The 14,251-nt window shown below is 37.7% G+C and overlaps 1 protein-coding gene across 3 annotated transcripts in view; it reads left to right on the top strand.

The window, feature by feature from the left end:
- The window catches only part of LOC308065162 (rho GTPase-activating protein 8-like), a 128,543-nt gene that overhangs the window by 62,415 nt on the left and 51,877 nt on the right, over positions 1–14,251 (top strand). For all 3 annotated transcript variants that reach the window (XM_080390805.1, XM_080390806.1, XM_080390804.1), the window contains 2 exons: positions 3,112–3,249; positions 13,530–13,617. In XM_080390805.1, the coding sequence (XP_080246931.1) occupies positions 3,112–3,249; positions 13,530–13,617 (226 nt within the window). The remainder of the gene's footprint in view (positions 1–3,111; positions 3,250–13,529; positions 13,618–14,251) is intronic.

Below are 14,251 nucleotides of genomic sequence, written 5' to 3'. Positions count from 1 at the left end.
AAATGGCATCTGTGTAGAGTTACAGGTGATTTAATAGAGCATCTTCAGTAACTCAGAGGCTTCACCAACATTTTGTAATACTTCTTGGAGCAATCCAGTATGAGTTACAGCCACTGTACTGATGCGTACCCTATTAAAGCCATTAGGGTTGAAGGTTAGTTTAATACATGGAGCTTTTATGAATTATTGGTCGTTGTTGCTAGTGCAATTCTAGGCTATTGGAATATCACCATCATCACATATTGTGGCACAAATGGGAGTCATTACTCCAAACAGACAAGTATTGAATGAGCATAGAGATTGCTGTATTGCATGTTATCTCCAAAGATGTTAGTTGAGCTGAGCAATATGACCATGGCGTTAGGGGCCTTATATTTTGAAAGATCAGCATTATGTTATTTTTTTTTATCCGCTTGAGTTTTGGAGGATGCCAGGCTGAACTTCAGAGCAAGAGTCTCCCAGGTCTCTCGCCACACCACCCCGCCATCTCCCTTTCCCCATCCCTCACCTTAGCTCTGATTTCCCCACATCATGAATTTCAGGAGCAGCTGGCTGGCTTTTTTATTTCTAGTGCCTGATTTAGAATCCATTGAAGGCAATTTTCCTGTAAGCCTTGGCCAGCTCTGGATCAGGCCCCTTGTGTTGTCTCCCAGCCTGGGCTAAACAGCAAGAACAGTGTGAGTAGTAACAGATGATCCTCTACTGTAGCTTGTGAAGCAGAGCAATAATCTCCTTTATCATTTGCAGGGGAAAAAATGGAGCTGAGTTCTCCCTCAGTTTGGAACAATGAATCTTCATTTTTTATTTGTGTTTATTACAAAACATCCCTTGAGCTCCAGTCTTCTTATTCACAAAGTAAAAAACAACAGAAACAAAACAAACAAACAAAAAAGACTGTATGAAGAATTATCTTATTAGGTTAAGGTTAACTAGCTTTTCAGTAGATATGATTGCTGTTGGGACTTTTTTAGACCTCATGAATAAGTGCAGTGCAAATATGAGTGCATATTTACTTTGCTTCTGTAGTTCTTTGGTGCATCTCAAGGCCAGATAGCTTGATCTCTGTAATTTGTTACAAATCTTTACCCCTGTTTTTTTGAAACCTGTCTAATTTTACGCATAATACAAAACACTTTTTTACAGAAGGAGTTAGCCTCTGCCTCTCTGTACCAAAGGCTGTAGTTAATATGCTGTTTTTTTCTGTTGTGTTTCACTTGAATACACTTTTAACTTTTAATAAAGCCTGTTAAGTTTCAGTGGATTATGGTAAATGGTTCACAGTTCCTGCTTCACATTCTCACAGACTAGCATTTTCTATTTCTTTTTTTCTCTCTCTTTTGCAACTTTTTGTTTCTTTAGCTGGTTACAGTGCTCAGACATGGAAAAAACCCCAAACTGAAAGCCAAGTGTGCTTTCCTTGTTCATGTTGTTTTAACATGATTTAAATATTTTAAAAAGGAAAAAATTGTGAAATTCTTACGCTGCATTATGTTTGTATTATTCTTGCTGGTTCTTGGGACCAAAACATTATTCAAAGTGAAAGAATAATTTTCCAGTTAAGGTTAGTGTAGCTTTTTATATATGATACACTTTTAAAGGGTAGAAAAATAAACATTTTGGAGATGATAGTAAGAATTTAAACTTTTTTGTGTATATGAAGAGGACCCTAACGGTGTGTTTCTAAAGGCAGATATTTTTTTTTTCTGTATGACTGCTGATTTATTTTCTGAAAAGGCTTTAATATGAATTCAGACATAAAGAAATGTAAAAGTAGTACACCTGTTCCTGACTCCTCTTTGTCTTTGAGAAGCCCAGCCACTAGTGGCATTTTTCATCCTTGTGAAATTCAATTTTGCTACAAATCACTAAAAATAAAAATGAGACAATAAAGCTTTCATGTGGCTGTTCATAGAATAGAAAGATACTGAGAAACTGTGAGCGGAAAGCATTCCAAAATATTTAGGAAGAGTTTTTCTCTAATACTTACTAGGTACTGGCACATAAATCTGGATTAAATCAATACTTAATATATTCTTTCTCCCCTAGTGTGTCTTGTGTGGTGGTCCAGGCATATGAAATATTCAGATAATCAGAAGACAAAATGTTCCTGAGGCACTTTTTAAAGTGGCACTAATAACGTTATAGATAAAACTGTTAATTCTACCTTATTAAAACAGGCATGGTAAAAAGAGATAGATGATGTACAGGGGCAGTGCATCTTATCAGATCATTAATTTTTCTCTTTATGTGTGCCTTTTCTTCTCTTAAGCCACCAAGACACTTGTGTGTTTGTTTGTCAAAAACTCCAACCAAAACAAAACCAAAAAACCCCCGAACAAGATTGATTGACCTTGTGTTGCTCATTTCAGTGCAGAGTAGATTTTAGTTCTAGGATCTAGTCCAGAATCTACTGAAGGTAGAGGAAGGATGCCCATTAATTTAACTGGGCTTTTGAGCAGACTTTTTAACACCTTTGCTTGGCCTCTAGTTGGAGTATATGCTGGATGGACTTCAAGGTTGCCTTGCCTATTGCAAGTTAAGAAGATTAAAGAATTTCAAGGAAACAGTGGATTTTGCGCACAGTGAGATGGAGATTTGTTTGCAATTTGCTACCTTTATGCAAAGTAATGAGTGTGCTCTCAGAGAGCGTTCACACAGGGTGTTAATGAGGAATAGCTGCCAATGCACATGGTAGCATACTGAAAGTTTGACTTCTTCATTTGGACAACCTTGAAATAAAAGGCAAGAAGCTGTAGGTGGATACAAGAAGCAGGTTGTGGGAGTGTAGAAGATGATGAGATAACACCAGCAGTCTTGAATAGCAAGGTCACAGCATGCCAGCTGTCCAGTCACTGTTGAGACGTTTGTGAGCATCAAAGTAGGTAATAATCTGGAGGATGACATGAAGGTAGCTTTGAGGTATTGAAAGGTTGCTTTCCCCACACGTGAGAAAGGGTAAAGAACAAGAAATTGATTTGAAACTGCAACAAATAGTGATAAAGGCCTGTGTTTTTGTCAAACTGAGCTAAAGTTGAACCCATCAAAAATGTGTCAGGGACAAAAGTTTTTCTTTGTTCATTAGCACTTAAGCATTCTTGCTTGCTCCTTTAGAACTGCAGAAGGATGAAGCAGAAGATACACAGTCAGAACAGGGAGAGACATTTATGCCACCACCGCTTATGGATCCTGAGCTAAATATCAATCACCCCTACTATGATGTTGCGAGACATGGCATCATCCAGTTAGCAGGTATGTTTGGGAGATACTATGGCTTTACCTTACTACACCTCTTCCCATGGTTTTCTTTCTGTACTCCTAAAGGTGATGCATAGGAATCATGTTGATGCTTTCATCCTTCATCCTGAAAAGCAGCTGAATGAATATACGTGAACTCGATGCTTTTCTACAGATGACTTATGAGCCAAATATTTGAGCTTAATCTTGCTTTAAAATACAACTGTAGCAATATATAGTATATTCTAAGGCCTAACTGTGGATTTAACAGGTCTGTACTTTATTTGTGATAAGCTGTTCTGTTTTCCGAATAACCTGAAGTGTTGTGCAGCCACATGTAATCATTTTTCTAGTCTACCCTGGAAGGGGTGTGCAACCAAAGAGATATGGGTTACTGTATAAAAACAAACAAAAAGCGGAAAGGAAACTGTTGATGTAAATGTTAACTGCATTTATCACCTCACTTCCTGTTGTGGCATAGAGAGAAACTAAGGGTATATAGCATATTTGCATATTGGATCATTTAATATTTACAGTAATTTGTTTTTAAACCATTCTGGCAATGTATAGGACATAAAGGCATGTTTACAATATAGCAGCATCTCTTTAAAGTATCCTTTGCATATTTTTTTTCTTTTGGCTTATTCTTGGCATCAATATGCTTGTTAAAATAGCATTAATTGTCACAATCCTGAACTAAGGAAATGTATATAATAAGAAACAACAATATTTAAGACTGCTCATCTTAATGAAGTCTAAGATTGTGTTGTACTGTGCACACTTCTTGTACATCATACTTTATTGAGCCTAGATTATGATTTTTCGGGAAGGTGATGAACTCAGGTTATACATAGGTACCTTCCTGAATTTGAGCCATAAACAGGATATCATCTAGATAAATACCAACTTTAACAAAACCTGTCCTCTAGTGAGGTATGATTAATAGGACAGTGAAATCTGTGGTCATTTGACTTCTGACTTATAGCGGGAGGAGAATTCTGCCCATAGTACCTTCTCTTCTTGAAGCTAGTTGTACATAGGGGAATAATTACTTTTACCTTCGTTAAAACTAACCCCACAACATGACTCAAATCCATAAACAGGAAAATAACAGATTCACATTCTTCTGATTCAAAAGCTACTACCTGCTAACCCACTAGGATGTTTCTCACTTGATCACCAGTTATGGGGTGGGGAAACACCAAGATATAGAAGTTATTAATGAAACCATTGAAATCAAACTGACAAAGTGTGAAATAGATGTGTTAACAGACGCAGTGGATACACCAGAGTCACTATAACTGTATACCGAAGAACCTCTTCCATCTGCTGTATTAAGCAGTGCTACATGATAATGCTTTAAAAGAGATCTTCAGGACTTTTTTTTTCTCGTGCTAGTATACTCAACATCAAATTGTGATGAGCCATGCATGTACTGCTTCAAATTTAATCATGCAGAAGTTTTTAGTAAATGTTTGTTGTTGCTCCTTGTTCTTCATTGACTCAAAGCTGTCCCAGAAGCTGTAAGCACTTGCTATTTGTCTGCTTTAGCTGGTTTTAATTCTAAAGGCTCCTTGTATTTACCTTGGAGGAACATCGTGATTTTTGCAGCTGTGGGCAAGGCTGCTGGGTGATGAGCTGAAACTCCTGATTCTGTACTTAGGCAAAGCTCCTGTTCTCCATCAGGTCAGACTGGGGGAAATGGGACAAGTTGGAAATCTTAGTAAGTTCCCCTTGACTAACCAATAAGACATTCTCTGCTGATTTTAAAAAAATAAAGTTTACTTACTACCAAGGCAAATGAAAACTAACTTTTGTAGTCCCAGAAGGACTCTGTCATTTGACTCTGAAGAGTTAAAATGGTGGAGGAACTCAAAAAAGGGGAAAATTTTAGAATGAGAAGGTGAAATATACTGGAACAGCTTCTTTTAAAAATTTACACTTTTACTGCTGGTGAAACAGAGAACATGTGGTGAAGACAGAATGGTAACCAGCCTGCCCTTTCCTGAGCAGTCCTGCCTGGCTTTGTCTCACGTCTTATTCCTGTGTTAGAGAATGGGAATGTACTTCTGTATGGTCAGGTGAAAGCCACAGTGATTTTTAGACCTACCTGTAGCTTCCATTGTTTCATCTTGGAACTTGCTTTGTATCAGTGTTTTCTTGGAATAAAGTCCAAATGTAAGGTATACTCCCAGCTGAAATTCACCAGAGCAAATGGAGGCATTCACAAGGTGAATCTTGCCTGAAATGTTGGATTATTTCTGATGGTTTTCTCCTTAATACCACAGTCTATTGTAGGGGAAAAAGGTTCCCTAGCCATTGTTTAAGCTCAGAAAAGTGTGGCTTCAGCTGCCATTTCAGTCAGAAATAGATGATGGGGTTTTGCAAGTCTACTGGACAATTTAAATGCGAAGCACAAGCCAGGAGCCATGCTTCAGACAGCAGTCTGCACCTTCTGAAGCAGCTCTGATGCTAGGATGAATGTAAGAGGCGAACGCAGAGGTGTGCGTATGAATGCAGAGCACCGGGAAGGTGAAATATAATCTGAAGGCACGCTTCACCTCCACAAAATGAGATCTCCCTATCCCCAGTGTTAACTGGTGTGGAGTCAGGTTTGTATGTTTTCTGGATTTAGATTCAAGTGAGGAAAAGATGAGCTCTTCAGATCTGCCTTTCATCCTGAAAGAGGCCAGTCCCTTTTGAAATAAATAATTTTTATATTATTTGTACCCAGTTTTTAATAGTTTTAATCTCTTTGGGTAAGAAAAAGTATAATTTCAGTGTTTGGGATGGGTGTTTTAAAGCAATTCTGAAAGCTATTCCTGCAGTTTTAATTCTGTGATTGAAAGACAGTGAGAGGTATTGTCTGAAATGTTTGGAGAAAAAGATTAGGTGAAAATATTTGCAGTAATTTATCTATCTCTTACAGTGATCTAGTTTCCAACAGTTAATTTAAAAAAAAAAACAAAACACACAAACAAAAAACCACTACAAAAATTCCTTTTCGCTGCTCACAAATTAAGATGATTTGTACCTACTTTCCATAACAATAGCTTTGACTACATGCAAATGAGATTTTTTGAGTTGTATTCATACAGTGTGAAAATACAATTAATTAAATAATAATACAGGACATTTTAAAAAGATGTAAGCTTTAATAATTGTTTATTAATTGCAGAGTGATTTAGGTCACAAATACCAATGTGCAACTGGCTACTCTAAGCATATGTAAATGGAACAGTGCTGCAGTGCTGGTTCTTTTGAAGAAGAAATTTCAATCTGTTGCCTAAAAAAGAAACTCAAGATTTTTTTTCTTTGTGGCAAAAAGGAAGGGACATATAAGCATACATGATGCATCAAGCTTCTTATTTTGTATAGTTTGCTTCTGTAATATGCTTGCTGACAACGTTTTGCAGTACCTTTTTTTTGCATACATGCTCTTTAGTAGGACTCTCTCTGGTGCTTGTGTTTTCATTAACTGTGAATTACATCCTTTTACATGTTAGGAAAATTTTTTTCATGGAATCAAAGTCCATCGTTGTTTTAAATCAGTATTTCCCCTGTTAGCCTTTTATTGCTTTTCTAGTTATATTTTAAAACTTATTTATCTGGTATCCTGTCTTGGGTCTTTGTAGAGACTGTCCATATTTTTCTTCAAGACCCAGTTGGTTTCATGCCCCTTTCTACGTTTGAACCAGTGCATTAGAAACTGATAAGTGTTATGTAGATCAGACTTTGAAAGGTACGGTTGTAATTTAGTTTTTGTAACATGTAAATAGAAACTGAGGTAAATTACCTAATAAGCCTAAGTCACAAGTCCTAATAATTTTCAGTCCATCTCAGTGATGTATTGCTACCTCTTTTAATACCTTTAGGAGCAGATCTGTGGTCTGTAAATTGCAGTGCCACAGGAAAGAACTGGGTTTAAAGACATTTTTTGTTGCTGTTAAAAAATTCAGTTTTTTAATTTTTCTGGTTTCCACAAGGTATTTCTAAAGGCAGTATCTCTGATGTTATTTCATGAGTACCCTTTTGGGGAAAACAACAAATCAGCTGGAGAGACCTAAGACTTGGGCACTTTTCAAGAAGGAACCTGAAGACTCTGCTTTGTGACCTATTTGCAGCACAACAGTAGATTTTAATGTGGACTTTGCACTTTACAAAGCATGTCCTAACCATTTGGGTGATGTTTTTCTCTCAATTGCTATGAGAGGAGTTTCAAAATAAAGGTTAATATTAATGAAAAGTATTTCCTGCTTCAGTGAAGGGGGAACTTGCCTGAGTGATAGGACCATGGGTTCAAATCCTTTAGGCAGGAATTGAAATTGTGTTTTCCAAATTCTGCACCAGTTTTCCTCTTGCGTCTTTCTCCAACCTTTTTTTTTTTTTCAGAATGTGGAAGGAGATAAATATTTAGCATATTCCTCACTTTGAACATTGGACTGTAAGTCTTTTTTAAAGACAAAACTGAGTTAATTATGTCAAAATATATGGACATGGTTTCTTGTTGAATCTGAGAAAATATAACAAGTTTGCTTTAACCATAATTTAGTAGAGCAACAACCTTGCTAAAATAAATGATGGCTCAAGGTGCCAAATGCAAATGTGAACTCAATTTTAGCTGTGGTAGCCTGACAATATATCACAAGCCATTCTGCACCTGAATATATCTTATGAAAAAGAAAAACCTAGCACTGTTTCCCCTTTACCAAATAAATGTAAATTACATTCCTTTTCTGTTTGACTATTCTGCTGTTTCTTTGCTTTCCTGAAATTTTCTTCAAGCTTTCTGTGAATTATCAAAATATTAGTTTTGCATCACTGAAAGCAGTTTTGTTTTTTCAGTGCTCCTTTTAAGACTAGAGCATTGTTCTAATATAGAGAGTCAGCCTAGAACTGTACTGACATTGGAGAGGCTAGCTTCAGGAACGGCTTTAACTCACCCTTATTTCAACTTATTTGACATAGTTTAAGAGGAGCACAGATGAAATGTAAATAATTAATCACGTCAAAAAAGCAGGCTATCCCTTTGCTTTCAGCTGAGCTGAAAAAAAATGTGCTATGGCGAAGTATTTTTCTTTAGACAAAATTTTTAAAAATATTACTCACAGAGGAATCTTGGATAGGGAATCTTTACTTTCTGAGGGGAATGAACAAGGTTCCTGAGGCAGGAAATCTCCTGAACATTCACTTATAGTCACTCCTGTTTAGAAAGACACCTGGCACGTACTTGACTTTAATTGAAATTTTAGTCCTTTCCAGAATTAGCCAGGTGCAGTACAGGTGCAATCATCTTACAGAAAGTTGGTTTCTAAATAAAAAGGTGGACACGAGTAGAATCCAGAGGAATTAATGCAAAATGGGAGCTTTGTGAAATCAAAATGAGTTGACTTGGAATTTAGGGTTGGTGTCATCTGTATTTCCTTGATGGATCTGGTCTCTGTCCCAAAGGATAAACATTACAATGGATATTTTTAATATTTCATCTTTAACTGGCTAGTGTCTGTTGTAATATATTTTCATATGACCAGTGAAGGTGATCAGTACCAGGAGAAAGAGGACCTGGGTCTCTACAGCTAAAGGTATAAGCTTCACCTGCTAATGTTGAGACTCAGCTGTGTAATCTTGGCTGTGTACTTCTTAACTAAGAAGAGTTTGCTGTTATGGATGGGCAGAGACCCATAGTGGGTTAGTTGTGGTGTATTTACTGTCCACTACTCAGCCTAGGCAAAACACAGGGGTTTCATAATGGCTTTTTTGCAACCGTGTATTTCCTTGAGTTGTAAAGAGTAGAAGGAGGCACAGTTTGTCTTACCATTTAACATAGTGTAATTGAGGTTTAGGCTCATTTTCTCTAGTTAAATTCTATTGAAGCGACAAATATGTGAGCAAGTGTTTTCACTGGTGTGGCAAGTCCCCTGGGTTTTGACCCTGCTTCTACTCCCATTGAAACCAATGGAAAAACTTCTGTTGAATTGAGGGCCTTGCTTTGCTGTAATGGGATAATGACATGCTGCAGTGAAGTAAAATGATATTTCACTTTTCACTTATAAAATAGTAATGTTTAGTATCGTTAGAACAAAAGCTTTTAAAGAGTCATGCTGAAATTACAGCATTTGAAAGATCTCATATGCAAATTGGAATGAGCTGTATCGTTAGAAAAAACCCTTTTCATTTGCAAGAAGCAGTTAGGAAGTGCTGTGCCATCCAAATTCTTAATTAAAAAGTAGAACGATCCTCTTTCCCACTTGCCCTTTCCTGTGTCTTACTGTAACTTTTGAAAAGTTTGGTATCGAAAGTGATGTATGATTCATTTCTGTTTCAGTGAAAACCAGACAAATAAAACGCGGATAGCTTGTACGTGAATGTGTGTAAATCTCATTGTGCACAGCGTGCTGTACGCACCCTCTTTATTCACGGCTGGCATCGCTGTGCTGTACTTCCAGGAGCGGCTTGGCGGCCAGCGCAGTTTACAGTCCTCAGGCTGCCTGGGGAAGGTCTGCATGATAACAAGCGCCTGACCCAGGGGCAGGAGGCTCCTACCCACGGGCGAGAGATGTCTGCCAGACCTTTTCCCCGCACCAGGGCAGAATCTGAGCCAGGGACTTTTGAAAAAGTGTAGGTGGGTGGCTAGAGGAGTAAAACCAGTGCAGAAAGATAAGGGGAGGAGCTCGTTTTCCAGAGAGAGGGTACAAGAAGTTATCAGCTTTCATCTGGAAGTGTTCGGTGACGTTAGGCTGTGGAATGAAGTAGGTTAATATGAAACAACATTTTTGATGTGAAAGCTAAACATTGTGGAGCAAAGGCTGAAATTGCACTTTTTTGCTTTTGTCCCCTGTAGAGAATGAGACATCTTTCAGGTCTAACTTGTTTAAGCCCAAGTAGCAGGGAAATAAGGGTTTTGTGGGGCTCAGATATATTCTGTGCTGATTTTAAATCAGCATACTTCCAGTTACACTGTCCTTTGAATGTGCAGGTAACTGCCACTCTCTACTTTACCCTTCCAACTGCACTTTCACGTGTTTGGGTAAAAAGTCTGTCCTCAAGGTCATGGGATTCAAACCGTGTTGGACTGGGAAGCAAATATGACGGGCCTTTCCAGGGTGCTCACGCACAGCCCTTCTCAAGGAAGGTAAGGGAGTCCTGCCTCTGGTTTGATCAGCACTTCATGTGTCCTGTTAAAATTTGATGTTCAAAACATTATTGATGCCAATGAAGAAGGAACGGCCTCCTCCTTCCTTTAGCTGTCGTCACTACTGGGAAGCTGGCACTGCTTTATTTAGTTTTTAATGGAGTTGAGGTTCTCGGTCACCTTTGCGGTTTGCTCTTGTTGCCTGTGTGGCGCTGCGGGGTGGGAGAACGAGGTGCTCTGCTCGGCTGGCAATTTTGAGAAAGTTTCTCTGCCTCAGTTTTCCCACTATTGAAAGTGGGCACTTATGTTTGTTTATGTTTTAAGTGTATCTGTTTGCAGTCTTTCATAAAGCTGGTTATTTTTTTCTGGCTTTTAATTCAAGCAGTCAGATGTGACCAACAGTGGCAATTAGTGACTCATTTAGTAATTTAACTGGAAACCTTTCTTAGATATATTTTGGTCATGAAAGTGATTATCTCTAACAAATAAAATACTCTACAGTGGACTGTAACACAGCAATTTTTTCACAAACAAGTCATGATTTAGAAAACAATCTTTTATTAATGTTTTAATTTAATTTTAGTATATCATTGATATTAATCCATGTCACATTATAATGCCTTTATAAGTACTCTGAGAATATCAAACAAGGCACCTAAAAATAAGTTCAGGAAATAAATTATGGTCTGTTTAAGAACAATATGCAGTCATATCTGAGTACATATAATTGTGGTGTTGTGCATATTCTTCCTTTAGTGGTGCTCAAGCACCTTATTTAACCCAGGAGTCAGAATTTATTTTTAATGTGGGAAGGTACACCAGGTCTTGGGTGAAAAAACACCTTTGAGAAAGATAATAAAAATAAGCAGTCATCCAAAAAAGGAACAGGAAGAACCAGCCAGCAGAGAAAGCCATGTTTTGGATGTCAAAAGTATAGGACTGAAGTGATAATTTCCAATATTCAAGCTGAGTTAGATCTTTAAGGGTGTTAAAGCAAATACCAAAAGGTTCTTTGGTTGGATAAATAAAAAAAGAGAAATGATCTTCTGTGAAATAAGAATGGTGTGGCCATCAGAGATAATCCAGCTGTAGCTGTTAAACTAAATTAATACTTAATCTTGGTTTTCATTAAAGGCAATGAAGTTTAAAAGATTTCCTAATAATCTCAAGTCCTGTGTGTGATTTTCATCTGCTATTTGTTACCTAACTCTTGTCACCTGTGTTTAGGATCAGGTTGGAGCAGGGTAGAGAATAGCTAGGTCAGGGATGAGAGAGAAGATCTAACTTGTTTACAAGCAGTAAAATGCAGGCTGGGAGGGGATATGATTATTGTCTAGAGGGTCCTTCGGGATGGTTAGTAGTACTGAAGAAGCAGTGCTGCTTCAGCTGAGTGATTTCATTGTCACAAACAAATTTGTACAAATTTGCTATGACTTTTAGACTGGAATTGAGAAAGCAGGTTGCTAGCTGTCAAAGTAGTGAGCGTGAGGAGCAAGAAACAGAAAAACCTAACTGGTTTTTAAGATAGAGCTCAACAAATCAATGGAAGGATTATGTGGTGCAGTTCCTGGTGATAACACAGGCTTGGAATTGATAATGCAGTTGTTTCCCAGTCCATGTTCGTATGTGAAAAGTAATTAAATGTTAATCTTGCCTCTTCCCTCCCTTTTCTCATTCGGCACCTAAAATGGAATGGGTTTGAATAGATGCTGTCCCATCATGACCTCTGTTGAGCGCAACTAAGTAGGAACTGGACAAAGCAAATGCAGGAATTTTATTTTATTTATTTTTTTCCTTAGTATGGAATCTGTCAGATGAGGACAGCCACCTCTTCCTGAGTTGAATGAGGGGAAGCATATTAATATTAGTGGTGGATTTTCATGGCAAATGTGTGTTTTCAAAGCTGGGAAGTGTTCTGTTTGTTCAGATCAAGTAATTTGAACCAACATCAGTAATACAGATTAGTACAGCTTAAGAAGTAGTCTGAAAGTGTTCTACCTGGTTTTCATAGAAGTGCTCATGTGATTTTATTTATTCATTAAGTGACTTCATTACAGATTTAACTTCCTCCACCTTACTACTTTTTCTTATTTGTTTATTCATTGCAACTACTTAATTAGGGGTGAAAGGGGAACAACAGAATTATGATATCTAAAAAAAGCCCAGTTCGTAACTCTGTTGTGCTCCTACTCATATCAAAGCCAAACTTTGATGTTTGAGTGGCAATAGAAATATTAAATATAATTTAGTTTGAACATTGAAATTAGAAGAATGTTTCAAATATTAATCCAATCTAAACATTTTCTGGCGTGTTTCTGCATTGCTTTAAAAGGAATGGTGTCTTTCATGTAGATGTATGTTAAAAATCTTAACACCTCACAGTCTTCAGTGCCAGGTCACCTTTAGTACGAGCGTGACTTAACCTCTGTGCCTCTCTCTCCAGATAGTAGAACTTGGGCGTGGGGTGGCCATGGCATGAATACCAACATTGTCTACACAGACAGTGTGGGTGAAGCTGTCACGAGTCAAAGAGTAAATGAGCTTGAGTGTAGCAATATATGCTTTGTCAGAGGAACTAAGGGATGGACACTTAGGGATCTGCAGGTTATGAAAAGCATACGTGTGTGCCTTGCTTGTTGTGTTTTAAATGTGATCTGAATGTGCTTCTGGAAGAGAGTATCTAAGAAAGCTTAAGTTGTTTAAAAAAAATATCTAACTTAGATGCATGACAAAACATATGCCCAAACTGACTGCAGGTAGAGCAGTATTCTGATCAGTTCCAGAAAGCAAGCATGAAGAGTTTGGTAACAGCTCACTCAGGACTACTAGGGAAAGCAGGCCTGTGTTCTTCCATGACTGAATGCTGCAGGAGGACTTGTGTTCCCTGTCAGGAACCAAGTACCACGCACCCCTCCCCAAATATGACTTTCTCAGCTTAGCTCCATCATTTGCCAGCAACCACTTCATTTCAGTGCAGCGGTGGCCACATTGGTTCCTGTAGGCAACGTGATTTGACAGTAGAGTTTTTGCAATATGTTTTGAGTAATGGTGGGAGATAGAGGTAGCCCGAAATATCAGAAGATGTAAGCCATTCTTTCAGATCACTGAGGTCCCGTTGCATAAAGAAACGAGTGTTGTCTTTACTAACTGTTCTTTTCAATAGGTGATGACAATTCTGGAAGGAAGGTGATCACCTTCAGTTGCTGCCGTATGCCCCCCTCGCATCAGCTCAATCATACCAGATTGCTCGAGTAAGTTTCTCTCAGTCTCCTGCGTGGACTACTTTACGTTTTATATGTGAACTTCTATTAGCTTGTTTCCAGTTGAATGAGCTTTCAGGGAATAGAAGTAGGACCTACTAGCGTTAATATTAAATGAATGATATGTGAATGAAACTGCCAGAGTTACTTCACTTGGAATCTTGACTAGAAGCAATTTGCTATGTACTGAAATTAACTTGTTGTCTTGATTTTTATTGATGAATTCTGATTATATTTTAAAAGATGAAGTTATGATGAGGACCAATGAAAGAGAAATTCTAGTATTTTAGTGCTCCTTACATATGTTTTTATTAATAACAGAGTTTACCTTAATTTGCTGTACTTTATCTCCTAAATGACTCGGCAAGAGTGTTGTTTAGTCATTTACATCTTAGTGGTTTTCCTTTTTTATAAAAAGATCTGCATTACATACTGTATGTTGTTTAGCATTTTTTTTAGATATCTCACTTCATAATGTTTAGGCTTTTGTGTTAAAAGGGGTTGTAAATGTGTAAAATCCCATTCTTCCTTATAAACTTGCTGTAGCAAGGTACCAGGACATGCTTTTGCCATGTAGTTTGTCACTACAAGATCTGTTCTGCCGTGAGTCTCCTGTCCTTATTAG

This window comes from Falco punctatus (assembly GCF_963210335.1).
Source record: "Falco punctatus genome assembly, chromosome: 6".
NCBI classification, from domain to species: Eukaryota; Metazoa; Chordata; class Aves; order Falconiformes; family Falconidae; genus Falco; species Falco punctatus.
The sequence above is the reverse complement of the archived record's forward strand: the minus strand, read 5'-3'. Positions and strand labels throughout refer to the sequence as shown.